This window comes from Talpa occidentalis, unplaced genomic scaffold, assembly GCF_014898055.3.
Source record: "Talpa occidentalis isolate TD23 unplaced genomic scaffold, MPIMG_talOcc4v2.1 talOcc4.6, whole genome shotgun sequence".
NCBI classification, from domain to species: Eukaryota; Metazoa; Chordata; class Mammalia; order Eulipotyphla; family Talpidae; genus Talpa; species Talpa occidentalis.
Genome location: NW_023604972.1, coordinates 93035799 through 93051508, shown reverse-complemented (window position 1 = coordinate 93051508; position 15710 = coordinate 93035799). Strand labels below are relative to the sequence as shown.

At 36.9% G+C, this 15710-nt stretch overlaps 2 protein-coding genes and 1 pseudogene across 2 annotated transcripts in view; 2 read left to right on the top strand and 1 right to left on the bottom strand.

Moving 5' to 3' along the window:
- SCAMP1 (secretory carrier membrane protein 1) overlaps positions 1-15710 on the bottom strand; it is a 103791-nt gene that overhangs the window by 78525 nt on the left and 9556 nt on the right. The gene's annotated exons all lie outside the window — the stretch shown is intronic.
- On the top strand, positions 10832-11182 carry LOC119261260 (non-histone chromosomal protein HMG-17-like; annotated as a pseudogene).
- On the top strand, positions 11543-13118 carry LOC119261394 (shootin-1-like). Its single transcript, XM_054688483.1, is given in 5 exon segments — positions 11543-12022; positions 12024-12133; positions 12135-12454; positions 12457-12665; positions 12668-13118. Coding segments are annotated over 5 exon segments (1419 nt in total). The 5' UTR covers positions 11543-11548; the 3' UTR covers positions 12974-13118.

Below are 15710 nucleotides of genomic sequence, written 5' to 3'. Positions count from 1 at the left end.
CAGACACATCACCCAAAGCAGTGATAGTGAAGGCAAAGATAAACAGCTGGGACTACATCAAATTAAAGAGCTTCTGCACAGCAAAAGAGACAATAACAAAAACAAAGAGAAACCCCACCAACTGGGAGAACATTTTTGCACCCAACACTAATGATAAAGGACTGATCACAAAAATCTGCAAAGAGCTGATGAGACTCAGCAACAACAAAGAAAATAACCCAGTCAAAAAATGGGCAGAAGAGCTAAAAAGAAACTTCTCTGAAGAGGAAATGCAAATGGCCAACAGGCATATGAAAAAATGTTCAACATCACTTGTAATCAGGGAAATGCAAATCAAAACTACCGTGAGATACCATCTCACACCAGTGAGAATGGCACATATTAAAAAAACTAGCAACAACAAATGTTGGCGAGGTTGTGGAGAAAAAGGAACTCTTCTGCACTGTTGGTGGGAGTGCAAACTGGTCCAACCACTATGGAGAGCTGTGTGGAGATTTCTGGACCTACTAAACATAGAGCTTCCATATGATCCAGCAATTCCACTCCTAGGTATTTACCCAAAGGACACAGAAACATCAATTCCAAAGAGCACCTGCACCCCTATGTTTATAGCAGCACTATTTACAATAGCTAAGCTTTGGAAACAGCCCAAATGCCCAAAAATAGATGACTGGATCAAGAAGATGTGGTACATATATACCATGGAATATTACTCAGCATTCAAAAAAGATAAACACATGCAATTTGCAGCAACATGGATGGCGCTGGAAGGGATCATGCTCAGCGAAATAAGCCAAAAAGAAAAAGAAAAATACCGGATGGTCTCACTCATAGCAGGAATCTAGAAAACTTAAATAAGGGACCAGGAAAATGAATATAAGAAAGTGAAAATCAAAAACAAAAAACTATGAACCAGAGACATTTTTTGGGGGGTGGGTGGCGGGAGGGGAAGGATTGGGGTCAGAATGGGGCGTTTGCAATTGTATGGGGAATATAAAAATAAAATTTATTATTTAAAAAAAAGAAAACTGCCTATATTCAAATCTGAGTTCCACTAATGAAATGCCATATTTCATATTACTGTGACTCAGTTTCTTCATTAGAAAATGTATCACATAGCTCATAAGTTATTACACATGAACTGCTTAATACAGTTCCTACTCATGGAAAATACACAGCAGCTGAAGTTCTGGTTATCATTAATACGAGCAAGAAGCTATGGATCAAACAAAAAAAGTACTCTAACTGAGCTATTAAGAATAGCACATCTTATGTAATGAATAGGCAAAAAATCCAACAGAAAACCCCACCACATCCACCTTCTAAGGCAGGCAATCAGAAGCAGTTCTTTGGCCAACCTGTGTGTCATGTGACCTTCCCTACATATGAAAGAATAAGGAACTAGCCTCTGTGAAGCCTAGCAGACCCCAACAGAAGTGACTATATTGGATGACTAATCAATTAGATTTTTTTTTCCTTGAGCAGCATAAATATGAAACAAAGATCATTAATTGGTAGCAACAGAAGCAGACATTAGTCCTGGCAGAAAGACAAAAGAAGTTTTCACAAGGAATCCAGAAAAGGGAATGGAGAGCAACAGGTGTATCATCTGAAAGGAATGGCAATTACTAGTTTCTAAAGAGTCCCCAAAGCAAAACAAGGCCAATAAGTTAAAGCAAAAACAGAGCCAACAGGGCCTCCCTGGTGGCGCAAGGGTTATAAGCACCACACTGTGAAGCAATCTGCAGCCTCTGTAACAGGAGTTCCATCACGGGCCAGCCAGAGAGAAACCCACATGGAGCAGCAGACCGCTCCTGTCTTGCCCAATGCTCCCTTCAGCAGTGTATTTCAGTTAGTCTGTCTGTTATGTTTCCCGCTCTGTCTGGTGAATCCTCTCAGCCCCCTGTATCTCTGGCCTGTACCCCAGCTCTTGTATGCATAAATAAATAAATCTTAAAAAAAAAGAAAAAAAAACAGAGCCAACAGAATGACTGCATATTCTAGTCAATAATGACTTGGTGTAGATTTTCAAAACGATCTCAGGGTGAAGGAAAATAGAGACATGTGGGAGGGGCAGAAGATGGAAAAGAGGGTGGCAGAGATCAGCCTCCTAAACTTCACTTGAATCAGCGCATCTCATTTTTTAACTGTATATAACTACTGATTTCATATGAAAATGGCTTCCACAGCTTGGCAGGAGGGAGGTGAAAGTCAGGTAGCATGCCTTAAGGAACAACCTCATCACCTCCCAGACACTGTTTCTTTACAATTTCAGACACTATGTAGTATTTCCTGGTCCTCTCCTCAGAATCCTTAAAATAAAATCTCCATCACCTATGGCAAACTGAGCACATCTCCAGCCTTAAAACTAGAACAAATGGAACCAAAACTCTATATTTCTGTGTCCATTAAATGACTATGACTTCCGCATAATTATTTCAAGAATTTTAATAGATGAAATAACATTTTTTTAAAAATCAGTAATTCTAAAAATGTAATCCTAATTTAAAGAATACTAACATTTCGTAAGTGCTTGAAATATGCCCTATTTTATCTTATTTTAAAAAATAAAAGTTCAGACGGTCATGGTTCCTAGGATTTCTGGCATGGGTTGAGCATCATTTGTCCCTTCTCTATAAAATGCTCCTAAGTATTCCATCACTTATGAAATATGTAGATTGGGTAGGGGGAATTAGTCAGATATTCAAAAGATTTTTAATTTAATGTAAGAAAGTTTACGGCCATTAAGTATTTTCAGTAAATCTTTCTCATATCAAATTCTATCTAATTATGAAAATTTACTGATCCATAGTGCACATAAAGACTCCCACATTCTTGTATCTAAAACTGCTTTTAAATCACCACTTAATTTAACCCTAGTTTTACTTTCTTTCTTCTCATCTTTCAATTTAAGAGGAAAGCGAGTAGAAATATTTTATCCTTTATTTTTATTAATGTTAGATATTCTCTAAAGTTCAAAAAGTTTAAGCCAACTTGACAAAAACCTATGTGGGAAGGAAAAAAAAACCTACATATCTAAGTTTTGTCTCTTCCCAAGATTACACTATCAGTTAGCTGTCTCCTCTCAACAGGATGCCTCATATCCACATTTCAAGTTACCATCTTTATTTTTTTTTTAAAGATTTATTTATTTATTTATACAAGCACTGGGTACAGTCAGAAGCACGGGAGGGTGAAAGAATTCACCAGAGCCAGAACGGGAACAGAACAGGCAGAAGGACCGAAGTACACTGCTGAGGGGAGGAGTGGGCGCCAGGAGAGGTCTGCGTGCCATGTGGGACCCTCGAAGGCAGCTGGGGATCGAACCAGCACTGCAGAGGCTGTGGGCAGCTTTGCAGCCCAGCGCTCAACCGCTGCGCCACGGGGGAGGCCCAAGTCTCCATCTTTAAATTGCACACAGCAAAGAAAAACAAAAACAATCCTTCAACCACAATCATCCTCAAGCTTCTATTAGCCATTCCTCCCTCTCTCTGTCATTTCTCCATCTTCCCCTCCTCTTTCCTGGCAGATCAAATGGTCCCATTTTCTTATATGTAGACTGTACTAGCCTTCTTACCAGTCTCCTATCTTCTGACCCAGCCCTTCTTCTCCAACCTAATCTTCACAATGAAACGGAATGAATTTTACTCAAAATAACACCTTGTTCAAGTCACACATATAAATTTTATTAATGTAAGGTAAAAGAAAGTTTGATTTATGCTGTCAGTAATCAAAGAGCACATTTAAGGCCTTTGAAATTTTACAAACATTCAATAATGGACAGGAATAACTGGGAAAATTATTTATGGGACAGAGATTGCAAAGATGGTTAAATTCGCACCATCTACATAAGTGACTGAAGAAATGAGGACAAACCAGCAGTAACTATTGACGGTCTTTCATCACACACAGCTAACTGTGCGAAAGTCACCTACTACTATAAATACTACATCTTATTCATCAAGATTGGTGCTTTTCAATATGGTGGCAACTAGCCACATGTATAGCTCTTGAAATGTAAGTAGTCCAACTGAAATGTGCTAAAAATACAAAACATACCACACTTCTGATTTCAAAGACTTAGCACAAAACAATGTAAAAATCTCATTTTTTGTGCGTTAAAAATACTTTGTGTATATGGGGTTAAATAAAACATGTTATTAAAATTCACCTACTTTTTTCATGTCTCTACTAGAAAATTTTCAACTACATATGTGGCACAAATCATATTTCTATTGGACAGGGCTAATCTAGGAATCTGAATTTATTCAAGGCTGGGTTATACTGTAATTTCACTTACATCCAATGGAGAAAATTCAATAGCAAAGCCAACAAACTCAGACTTAAAGGTAAATTTCCTCTAAGTTTTTCAATATAATAAGAGACAAGAGAACTGATCAGAAGTTTTCCAATTCAGTGATTTTGTATAACTTAGTAAGAGATGTTCACTACATTTTTTCACTTTCCTCAGACTTTTTCACATGAGATACCACAAGACAATATGAACCTTAAAGCAAAAGTTTAGAAGAAAATGCATATTTATAATTCTATCAATGAAGCCTACAGGAAATTGAAGAAGGCTAAATAAAGCAAAATAGATTCAAGGAGAGAAAATTCACCCAGTCTAGTACAACACTAGAATTTAATTATCTCATCTACTTTTGAAAGGGCTCTCTGACTTAGATACTATACCCCTTCTCATACCCCTCTTTTACTAGACTAGCTCAGACGTTTAATTTGCCCGAAGTCTTATAGCTAATAAGTGAGATGGTCAGGATGCAAATCCCAGTTTAACTCCAATGACTGTTTTAGGAGGAAATGTAATAAGGAATACAAACTTTCTCAAAACAATATTTTCTCAAAAAAAAAAAAAAAAAAAAGGCTGAATATTTCACTGTTCCACAAAACTAATTAAAACACTCTTTACTAACAGTGCTTAATCCAATCAATATTACACACTAACTTAGATAACTTGATTTAAAAAGAAGAGTTCCAGGTTAGGGACAATGAGAGGTCCTACCTTCAGAGTTCATTTATTTCCTAGTCCAGGCTTTCTAGAGCTACCGTTTTCATATAAATTTAGTGATAAATACTGAGAATTTCACTTACTTGTAGTAGCACTTTGTATTTAAAAAGGAACTAAAGAGAAGCCACTGAAATCTACATTTACCTTATATACCTTAGTATAAGAAGTTACTTATTACTAGCAATTATATTAAGCAATAAATCACAATTTTGAAAAATTGATATTCATAGCAAGAATTGTGACAGTTTTAGGGGCCTCCCCGGTGGCGCAGCGGTTGAGCGCTGGGTTGCGACGCTGCCCGCGGCCTCTGCAGCGCCGGTTCGATCCCCGGCTGCTCCCCGGCCACCGGAGGAGGGTCCCACATGGCGCGCAGACCTCTCCTGCCGCCCGCTGCTCCCCTCAGCAGTGTACTTCGGTCCCTCTGCCTGCTCCACTCCCCGCTCTGGCTCTGGTGAATTCTCTCACCCTCCCGTGCTTCTGACTGTACCCAGTGCATGTATAAACAAAACAAACAAATAAACAAATAAATAAAACATGCCTCTAAAAAAAAAAAAAAAAAAGAATTGTGACAGTTTTACTCAAAGGACTCACGAACTAATTTTTATGGACACAAATCAGTCCTTACTAAATTATAAGGAACTGAAACAATCATACCCAAGTCAATTTATCTCACAGGTAGGGCAATGAAAGACACTGCAACTTGAAACTTTGACAAACCACAACTTAAATTGCACTATTTGTCAATGTTAACATTAAATGCCAAAAAATAATGTGGAAACCGCCTAAATGCCCATTGATGAATGAATGAGTAAAGATGTAGTTTGTATGGCCTCACTAAATAAAGTGAGATGTTCATTAGAAAGGTAAAGAGGAATGGAGTAATGAAATTTGCAGTCCTAAACTACATTGACACCAGAGTGTGAATAACTGTTTCATTTTATCATCCTATTGTACTAAATCAAAATTTCTTCTAAAATTTGAGAAATTGTGTAGATAACTGAGCTAGGTGTCCCCCAACACTAATGCACTAAAATCCAGAGACAATAAGGAAAAATAAAAGCTGGTCACTGAAAATATATTTTGTTAGGTCTGTTCAACTGACGCACACATTCTATCATGTTTTACCACTAATGAATGAGCCACTGAATTGATATCCTAAAGATGAGTGAACAGCAAGGTTCTCTCACGTAAGTATTTTCCAATAAACTTCCAAAAGATCTATGCACAAAAAAAAATGTTTTAACATACTTAGTGGTTCTTCACCAAGATTAATGGGTATTCTGTCATTAAAGTACTAGAACAATTAACACTGAAAGTGGCAAGCAAAAACCTGTGAATAAATTTTATAGAAGGTCTTAGTATTTTGGTCATATTATGGTGGTCAACTTTTAATGCAGTCTTCCCACTTGAGAGTAAATGTATAGCTCACATAACATTTTCTTAAAAAACAAATTCCAAATGATGGTTAAGCTCCCCAGGTTAGAATCTGAAATCAAAGCGTCACCAAATCCAAGCACTCTCCATAACATATCCATGGGAAGGAAATGTTCAGAGTTTGTGTTCAGTGAGGTCCAAAAAGTAATCACAACTAAAAACTATTAGATTCAAATAATAAAAAGAACACTAGATTTTCTTTTCAAAATTCATGAACATTAAATAACTAGTATACAACTATCCAATATTTATACCAAATCTACATCACAAGGTGAATTGTCATAATAATAAAATAATCTTTATTATCCTCAGTTCAAGTTGTGATATATATATAATAGCTTTTAAAATTCCTATGCTTGTTAAGACAACCACTAATTTGTATGTTTTGTTTTTGTTACTATTTTTGTTAATACCAAAAAGTTTAAAAGTTAATAAAAATTAAGAGTCTGCATTAGAAAATATAGGCAATTTAGGGATAATATAAAGGATGAGAACATCACATGCTACAACCAAAGAAAATCTTGAACTGTTATTTCCTTTTTCTGTTATCTTAAGATATTCCCTCTTTGGGCTAATTCAAAAAAACTAGAATATAAGAAGTGTTCTCCAAAATACAAAACACAACAGCTGAAGCAAATGCTAAAGGTTAAAAATATATATATATTAAACAATTTGCGCAAGGTTTACTTGGAAAAAAGATGGAGAACCAGAAATCTGGCTCTAGAATCACCCTTTATCTTACTGCCCTCTACTCGAGGAAAGCAAACTTCTGCCAATGTCATTTACTACTTTTTCTAATCCCTCTAACACTAGGCAAAAACACAAATGCTTTTCTGCAATATATTATATATAATTAATCATTTTCTTATAAACTCTAGATGGTCATTAAGTTCCCCTGATATTTAAATACAGACATTTCCATAAAATTTTTTAATCAAATAGAAAAGGCATATAATACCTTTAAAGCTGAGAGAATATGTTAATTTGCAGTTTTACAATATGCCATTAATTTGTAAGCAATTCACTGAGATTTATGACAATTTGAGATGCTAAAAATCAGGAATAGTAAATCATAAATAAAGCCATAAATCAGATTAAATCAACCTAAACAACATCAACAGTTCTAGGAAAACTGCCAAATGGTGGTAAAGTCACACTATAGTATAGCAGCCCCTTGTTATGACTGGTTGATATTCCTGATGCTCTTTTTTGTTACCTACCACTTTCACTTCTGACCACTCATATATTCCAAATCACTGTATGAGATTTCTAACCACCACTAGAGAATTCTCACAGGTAAAATAGTTGCCAATGATATATACACAACTCTGCCACTGCTTATTTCTGTTGGAAAAAATGGAAACTTCCAATATTTAATGTTTCTACAATATGCTTTATTTTGACTGTTTGAAACCAAAAATACCTTTAATAGTTAAATTTACTAAATCATATGCATTCAAATGTCTAACTTATTTTTTCTTCTCTATCAATTTATAGCTGCATGCTATAGAACAAATCCCTTCATCTTGTTTGATATGACCAATGCGCAATGCTTGATCTTACCAATACCTCAAAATATACAACCCTATGATATGTTTATCCCTTCCTTAATTTAAACATTTGCAATATTTTTGCTTAGATGCAAAAATGTATTCAGCAATTGATATATACCCTATAAAACAAGTGTGAGAGCTTCTCTAAAAAAAAGGCAAAATATCAATTTGGTAGTATTGATAATGTGTTCATAATTAGAATCAAAAACAAGTGTAAACCCATTATTATGCAACTTTTAAAATAAAACATTGAATCAAGCCGCAATTAGAGGCAGTTACAACACTAGTTCTGGCAATTTTAGAAGTTGTGCAAGCTAATATATAATTTCTAAGGACACTCATCAGGTATTTGGAAACCAATTTGTATGAAATATAAAGGATTTTCTTAGATAAAAGATTTTATTTTTTTCATCAGAACTTACATTAGGAAAGATTATGGAGGATTGGGTCAAGATGGGGTTCTCTGTTTTACTCCCAGAAGGATAATATGAATGTTATTTAGAAGGCTGCTAAACCCACAGGGTCCTGTGACTTGGGGTGATGCTATGGTGTGGAGTCAAGCATGGGCTGCATTAGAAAACACACAGAGTTAAGTCAGACATCATTAAACAAGATGTGGATCGAGAGGAATGCCTGTAGGCTATGCTCTGGGACGAGGAGGCTACCACACAAATTTCAGGGCTGCATACTTAAGACAGTGGCAGGAGAGAGCTGAGCAATGTGGAGCCACCCAGTCTTGACTTAAGGGATTCTTGGGTAGAGCAACTGTGATACTCCCAAAAGGCCAGGTCCCCAGTGAAGAGAACATGTAAGTGAATTGGGCTGCAATTCCCCTTCCCCATCCCTGGGGACTAGTAATGACCTCAGGAAGCACACTGACTGCATGCAGACACCCATGTCTGGAACCGTAGAGGAGGGATATCCACAATGTCACACACAAAAGCTAGGCAATCCTAAGAAATTCCCAACAATAACTAGACCATTCCAAACCCACCTTCTACTCCCAAACCCTGATGCATCAACTGCCAGATGAGGTCTCCCAAGCAATGGAAGAGGGGAAGCCAAAAAAAAAAAAAAAAAAAACCAAAAAAACCCCTAAACCGCAGCACCGCCTGCTGTAAAAGTAGAAGTAATGCAAATTGTTATGTAACTACTACATATACTTTAAAAAAAAAAAAAAACAGGGACATCTAAGCCACAAAATGAGTAGACAAAAAATACAGCATATGGCACATAAATCAACAAGGGAATATGTCATCACAAGAATGAACAATTCTCCAGAATCCAATCCCAAAGACTTTATTGTCCTAGAAAATAAAGAATTCAAAACTACCATGAAAAAGGAATTCAAAGAAATGGAAGAAAATGCAGAAAAGCAAGTCAAAGAGATAGAAAATAACTCTGCAAACAAAGAGGGATAATAAAATTTAGAAAAAGAATGTAATGAGAAATAAAATTAATGAACAAGAACTAGAAATTGAAACTTTAAATAAAAAAAATAACAGTTGTAGAAAATAGAAGGTCATTAGAGGAGATACAAAATTCTGACAAAAGCTATGGAAGTATAATAGACCAAATGGAGGTTCAAAATAGTGACCACCATATAATAATGCAATGGACCCAGATGGAAGAGACAAATACAAAAGATAAAATGAAGAAACACTTTCAGAACTACCCAACAACATTAGGAGAGGCAACAAAGATATTGGGTATTCCAGAAGGATGAGATAGAGGGATCAGAGAACATATTTGAAGAAATAGAGGAAAACTTAACCAAACATTCAGGAGGAACCAAATATGTAAGTCCATGAACTAGAGAGAATATCTAGAATATCTACATGCAATAAGACCTACACCAAAAATACAGTTGTGAAACTATCAAGAGTTCAAAACAAAATGGCTACAGAAAAAAAAAAAAAAAACAAACAGGTAATCAATAAAGGTACTCCCATCAGGCTTTCATCAGACTTCTCTGAGGAAACCTATGAGCAAGGAGAGAATGAAATGATGTATTTTAAATACTCAAACATGAAAATTTCCAGCTAAGAATGCCAGACCCAGGCAAGACTCTCCTTCAGATATGAGGGAGAAATATAGGCCTTCCCAGTCAAACAAAAGTTGAAGGAATTTGCAAACACTAGACATCTCTTATAAGGAATGTTGAAAGTAACTCTCCTAGCTAATTCAAAGAGAATACACACACACACACACACACACACACACAGAATAAGGAAATGAATAAAAATAAAATTAAAGAAAGCTGGAAGCAGTAAATTCTCACCCATCAATAATTACCCTAAATATAAACTGACGAAACCAATCAAAAGGCACAGAGTGGCTGGTTGGAACCAACTTTATATTGTCTCCCAAAGACCCATCTAAACTCCAAAGATAAATATAGGCTCAACATAAATGGTTGAAAACAGTCTTTTAAGCAATGGGAGCCAAAAAACCACAGGAGCAATGATACTTATATTAGATAAAATAGACTTCCAGGCTAAAAGGTAATAAAAGGCAGATGGACAATATATATTAAGGGATTGATGTATCAGGAAGACACACACACACCCCCCCCCAAGTGAAGCAGCATCAAAATATATAAGGCAAATACATATACATATATACACACACACATACACAAAAAAAAAGTGTCAACAAATTCATGAAGATTGAAATCATATCAACTGTCTTCTCTGATGACAATGGTATAAACAAGAAATCAACACCAAGGAACAGTGTGAGGGGGCAAAAACAACCTCTAGACCAATAGCCTCTTTACAGCTGGTTCCTCCAGGTCCAGAACCTGTCACACTGCTGTCATAACCATGACCAAGAGAAAGGCTGAAGGGGGTGCTAAAGGAGATAAAGCCAAAGTGAAAGATGAACCACAGCGAAGATACACAAGGTTATCTGCTAAATCTGTTCCTCCAAAGAAAGAGGCTAAGCCTAAAAAGTCCCTGCAATGGAGAAAGAAAAGGTACCAAAAGGAAAAGTTAAAGCTGATGCTGGCAAAAAAAGAAATAATCCTACAGAAAATAGTGGTGCCAAAACAGATGAGGTACAAAAAGCTGAAGGTGCTAGAAATGCAAGTGAAGTGTGTGGATTTTTGATAACCATGTACTGCACAGGACTGTACAATTTGAAATACTATTTGTACCAAGTTTTATAAAAGTGCAGAATTTTGTCTTACTTTTTAAAGTTACACAATTAGCACAATGAACATTAATTGTTGTTTGGGGGATGAGCATATGTCACTAACAGAATGTCTGTGAAGCTGAACTGCTGGTGGGGAGTGGAGGAAACGTCTTCCTTCGAGAGATTTCCTCTTGGTTCCCAAGAGGAGGGAACCACACACTAGCCACCCTGGCACCAACATCTTGTGGTATTAAAAAGTTGAAATAGGGGTAGGAGCGGGTACACACCCCACTTCTGGGGAGCCCAGCGCACGCCCCGGCATCTTGCTGCTTCTTCCCCCTCCCCCCTGCACCCCTCACCACTCCCTCCTTTCCTTTCATTGCCGGCTCCACCTGCTAAAATGAACAGCTCTGATGAGGAGAAGCAGCTGCAGCTCATCACCAGCCTGAAGGAGCAAGCAATAGGCGAATATGAAGACCTTAGAGCAGAGAACCAGAAAACAAAGGAGAAGTGTGACAAAATCAGGCAAGAACGAGATGAAGCGGTTAAAAAATTGGAGGAATTTCATAAAATTTCTCACATGGTCATAGAGGAAGTTAACTTTATGCAGAACCATCTTGAAATAGAGAAGACTTGTCAAGAAAGCGCTGAAGCTTTGGCAACAAAGTTAAATAAAGAAAATAAAACACTGAAAAGAATCAGCATGTTATACATGGCCAAGCTGGGACCAGATGTAATAACTTTAGAAATAAACATCGACCAAGACAATTCCTCTGTGGACCCCGAGGGTGCTGCAGAGACGTGTATCTCAGTCCATTGTCAAAAGCAAATCAAAGAACTTCGAGATCATATCGTATCTGCTCAGGAAGAAAAGAAAAAAACTATCCATTGAACTGGAAAATGTCAAGAGCAAACTGGTAGAAGTAAATGAAGAGGTAAATAAAGTTAAACAAGAAAAAGCTGCTTTAAATTCAGAAGTTCTCAAACAGAAAAGTCTTAGAAAAATGCAATAGAGTGTCCATGTTAGTGGTAGAAGAGTACGAGGAAATGCAAGTAAACCTGGAGCTGGAGAAGGACCTTCAGAAGAAGGCAGAGTCATTTGCACAAGAGATGTTCATTGAACAAAACAAGCTAAAGAGACAAAGGCACCTTCTGCTCCAGAGCTCTGCTCCGGACCAGCAGCTTTTGAAAGCTTTAAATGAAAACACAAAATTCACCCAGCTCCTTGAAGAAGAGAGAATTCAGCATCAACAAAAGGTCAAAGAATTAGAAGGGCAACTAGAAAATGAAACACTCAACAAAGAGATACCAACCTCAACCAGCAACCGGAGCTTCTAGAAGATGATAAAAAAGAATTGGAATCGAAGAATCAGAATTCTGAGGAGAAAGCCAGAAATTTAAAGCATTCTGTTGATGAACTCCAGAAACGAGTGAACCAGTCTGAGAATTCAGTTCCTCCACCACCACCTCCTCCACTGCCACTCCCCACTCCACCTCCCAACCCTATCAGATCCCTCATATGTCCATGATCCGGAAGCGGTCCCACCCCGGCGGCAGTGGTCCTAAGAAAGAAAAGGCAGCTCAGCCAGAAGCAAGTGAAGTCACAGATCTGAAGAGGCAAGCAGTTGAAGAGATGATGGACAGAATTAAAAAGGGAGTTCACCTCAGACCAGTTAATCAGACTACCAGACCCAAGACGAAGCCAGAATCTTCAAAAGGCTCTGAAAGTGCAGTGAATGAACTCAAAGGAATACTGTGGATCAACACCCATCAGAATCTTAATTATCGATATGCAAGTACTTCCCCACCCCCGGCTCTCATGTAGGCAGTTCATCAAGAGGAGTTCTTGTGCCGTTCTTTTGATATGAAAGCTAACATCTTACATCATCACTAACATCATCCTAAGTGATCCAGCACTATATCTTGTTGAAGATGACCACATTAAAAAATATATATTAAAAAAAAAAGGCTGAAATGTTTATATGTCCTCTTCTCCCTCTTTGCCTTCAGCAGAGACTTGACTCCCTTAAGCCAAGAGAAACCTCTAGAGACCTGGCTCCAAAAAAGTAGCTCATCAGTGTGTCAAGAAATTTGGAATTTCCAGTGTCACCATTTGAGATGGCATTCCTCCAAAAAGCAGTGACTGGCCTCCCTGGTGGCACTGGCGGTTCAATGCCACACACTGTGAGGCTGTCTATAGCCTCCGCAGTGCCGGTTTGATCCCGGCCGACCTGGGAGAATCCCACATGGCGTGGCAGATCTCTCCTGTCTCGTCCGCTGCTCCCCTCAGCAGTGTATTTGGTCAGTCTGCCTGTTCTGTTCCCCGCTCTGTCTCTGGTGAATCCTCTCACCCTCGCGCGCATCTGGCCTGTACCTGGTTCTTGTATAAATAAATAAATCTTTGAAAAAAAAAAAAAAAAGCAGTGATTCCTTTTTTCAGATTGTGGATCTTTTCATTTTATTAACTGAAAGTCAGGGTGAGTTTGCCAAAAGTCATTAAACAACATGCTAAGTGTAAAATATCAACCCTCACTCTAAACTTTCCCCATTCAGAGCATCAAATGAAAATTTCATCAGGATATACAGCAGATTTCTAATTTCGGTAGTCCACTTAAGAGTGGAGTTTAAAAGTTGTCATATACTGCTAATTTTCTGCTGGAATACCATGATTGTTTATGAAAAGTTTCTTTAATGAAGCGAGGCGGGGGGGAGGCAAGCACAAAGAAGAAAAAACCTCTAATACGTAGAGACTTACCAACATAATACTGAATAAGTCTGTATAGTTAATGAGGAAACCAAAGGAGAAAAATGAAGGAAAATGAAACCCAAGGAAAAAAATGAAAATGAAGATATGACCTACAGAACCTATGGTACACAGTGCAAACAGTACTTAAGAGGAAAGTATGTATCAAAACAGGCACTTAACATGAAAACACGAGCTCAAGTAACCTAACCTTAAATCTTACAGAACAAATGAAATCAAACACCCATAGGAGGAAATAAAAATTATATCAGAAATAAAATAAAAAAGATTAAAAAAAATGAAAAAAATCACAAAAACAGTCAAAAATGCCATAAAGCCAAAAACTGGTTCTTTGGAAAAAAACTGACTTACCAAAAAAGGGAGAAAATTGCAACAAATAGAACCAGAAGTGAAAAAGAAGTTACAACACACATCTCAAAAACTGAGGATCTAAAAGTGTATTATTAACATCTATATGCCAATAAACTGAATAACCTAGAAGCAATGGAAAAATTCATAGAATATACAACTTTCTGAGACTGAATGAGGAAGAAAGAGAAAACCTGGACAGATACAGAATGAAAATGAAACAGTAATCAAGTTTCCTAAAAACAGAAGTCCAGGACCAGATGGTTTTACTAGTGAGTTCTACCAAACCTTCAAAAAGTAATAGTACCGATCATTCTCAATCTTTCCAAAAAATGAGGAAGAAGACATGCTCCCAAACACATTTTATGGGGCCAACATTACCACGATACCGAAAGCAGACAAGGGCTTAAAAAAAAAAGACCAATATCCCTAATGAACACAGATGCATAAATGCTAAACAAAATATTAGTATTAGAAAACCACATTCAACAATTCATTAAAAAGTTTATATATCATGACCAAGAGGGATCTAGTCCAAGGATGCAAGGATTTTCCAATGTCTGCAAATTGATCAATGTATTAATAATTCACCGTATCAACAAGATAAAAATCTTACATCAATGAACACAGAAAAACCATTTGATAAGATTCCAAATCCATTTATGATGAAAACTCTCAAGAAATGGGAATAGAAGGAACATATCTCCACATAATACAGAACATACAAGAGAAGCCTTTTGCTAACATCATACTCAATGGTGAAAAACTGAAAACTTTTCCTCTAAGATAAGGTACAAGACAAGGAATGCCCACCTTCACCAATACTATGCAACATAATACTGGAAGTCCTAGCTAGAGCAATTAGGCAAGAGAAATAAAAAAGGAATGCAAACTGGGAAAGAAGTAATAAAACTATAACCATCTGTGTATGACATGATAATATTTATAGAAAACCCTGAAGACTCCAAAAAACCTATCAGTAAAGTAGCAGGTTACAAAACCAATTTACAAAAATCAATTACACTCTTATTTACAAACAATGAGAATTAAATTTTTTAAAATTCCATTTACCAGCAAAAAGAATTAAAACCTAGGAGTAAACTCAACAAGGAGGTGAAGCACCTGTACAATGAAAACTGTAAGTCATTGTTAAAAGAAATAAGACACAAAGAAATGAAAAGATACTACCTTGCTCATGGAGTTGAATTAACATTGTTAAAATAGCCATCACACCCAAAGCAAGGTATGGCTTCAATGCAATCCTTATAAGATTCCAATGGCGTTATTCAAAGAAAGGGAACCAACATTACTGAAATGCATATGGAACCACTAAAGGCCCTAAAAAAAAAAAAAAGCCAAAGCAATCCTGACAAAAAAGAGGAAGAATGGTAGTAACACAGACTTCAAAACTATACTACAAAGCTATAGAATAAGAGTACAATTGAGAATA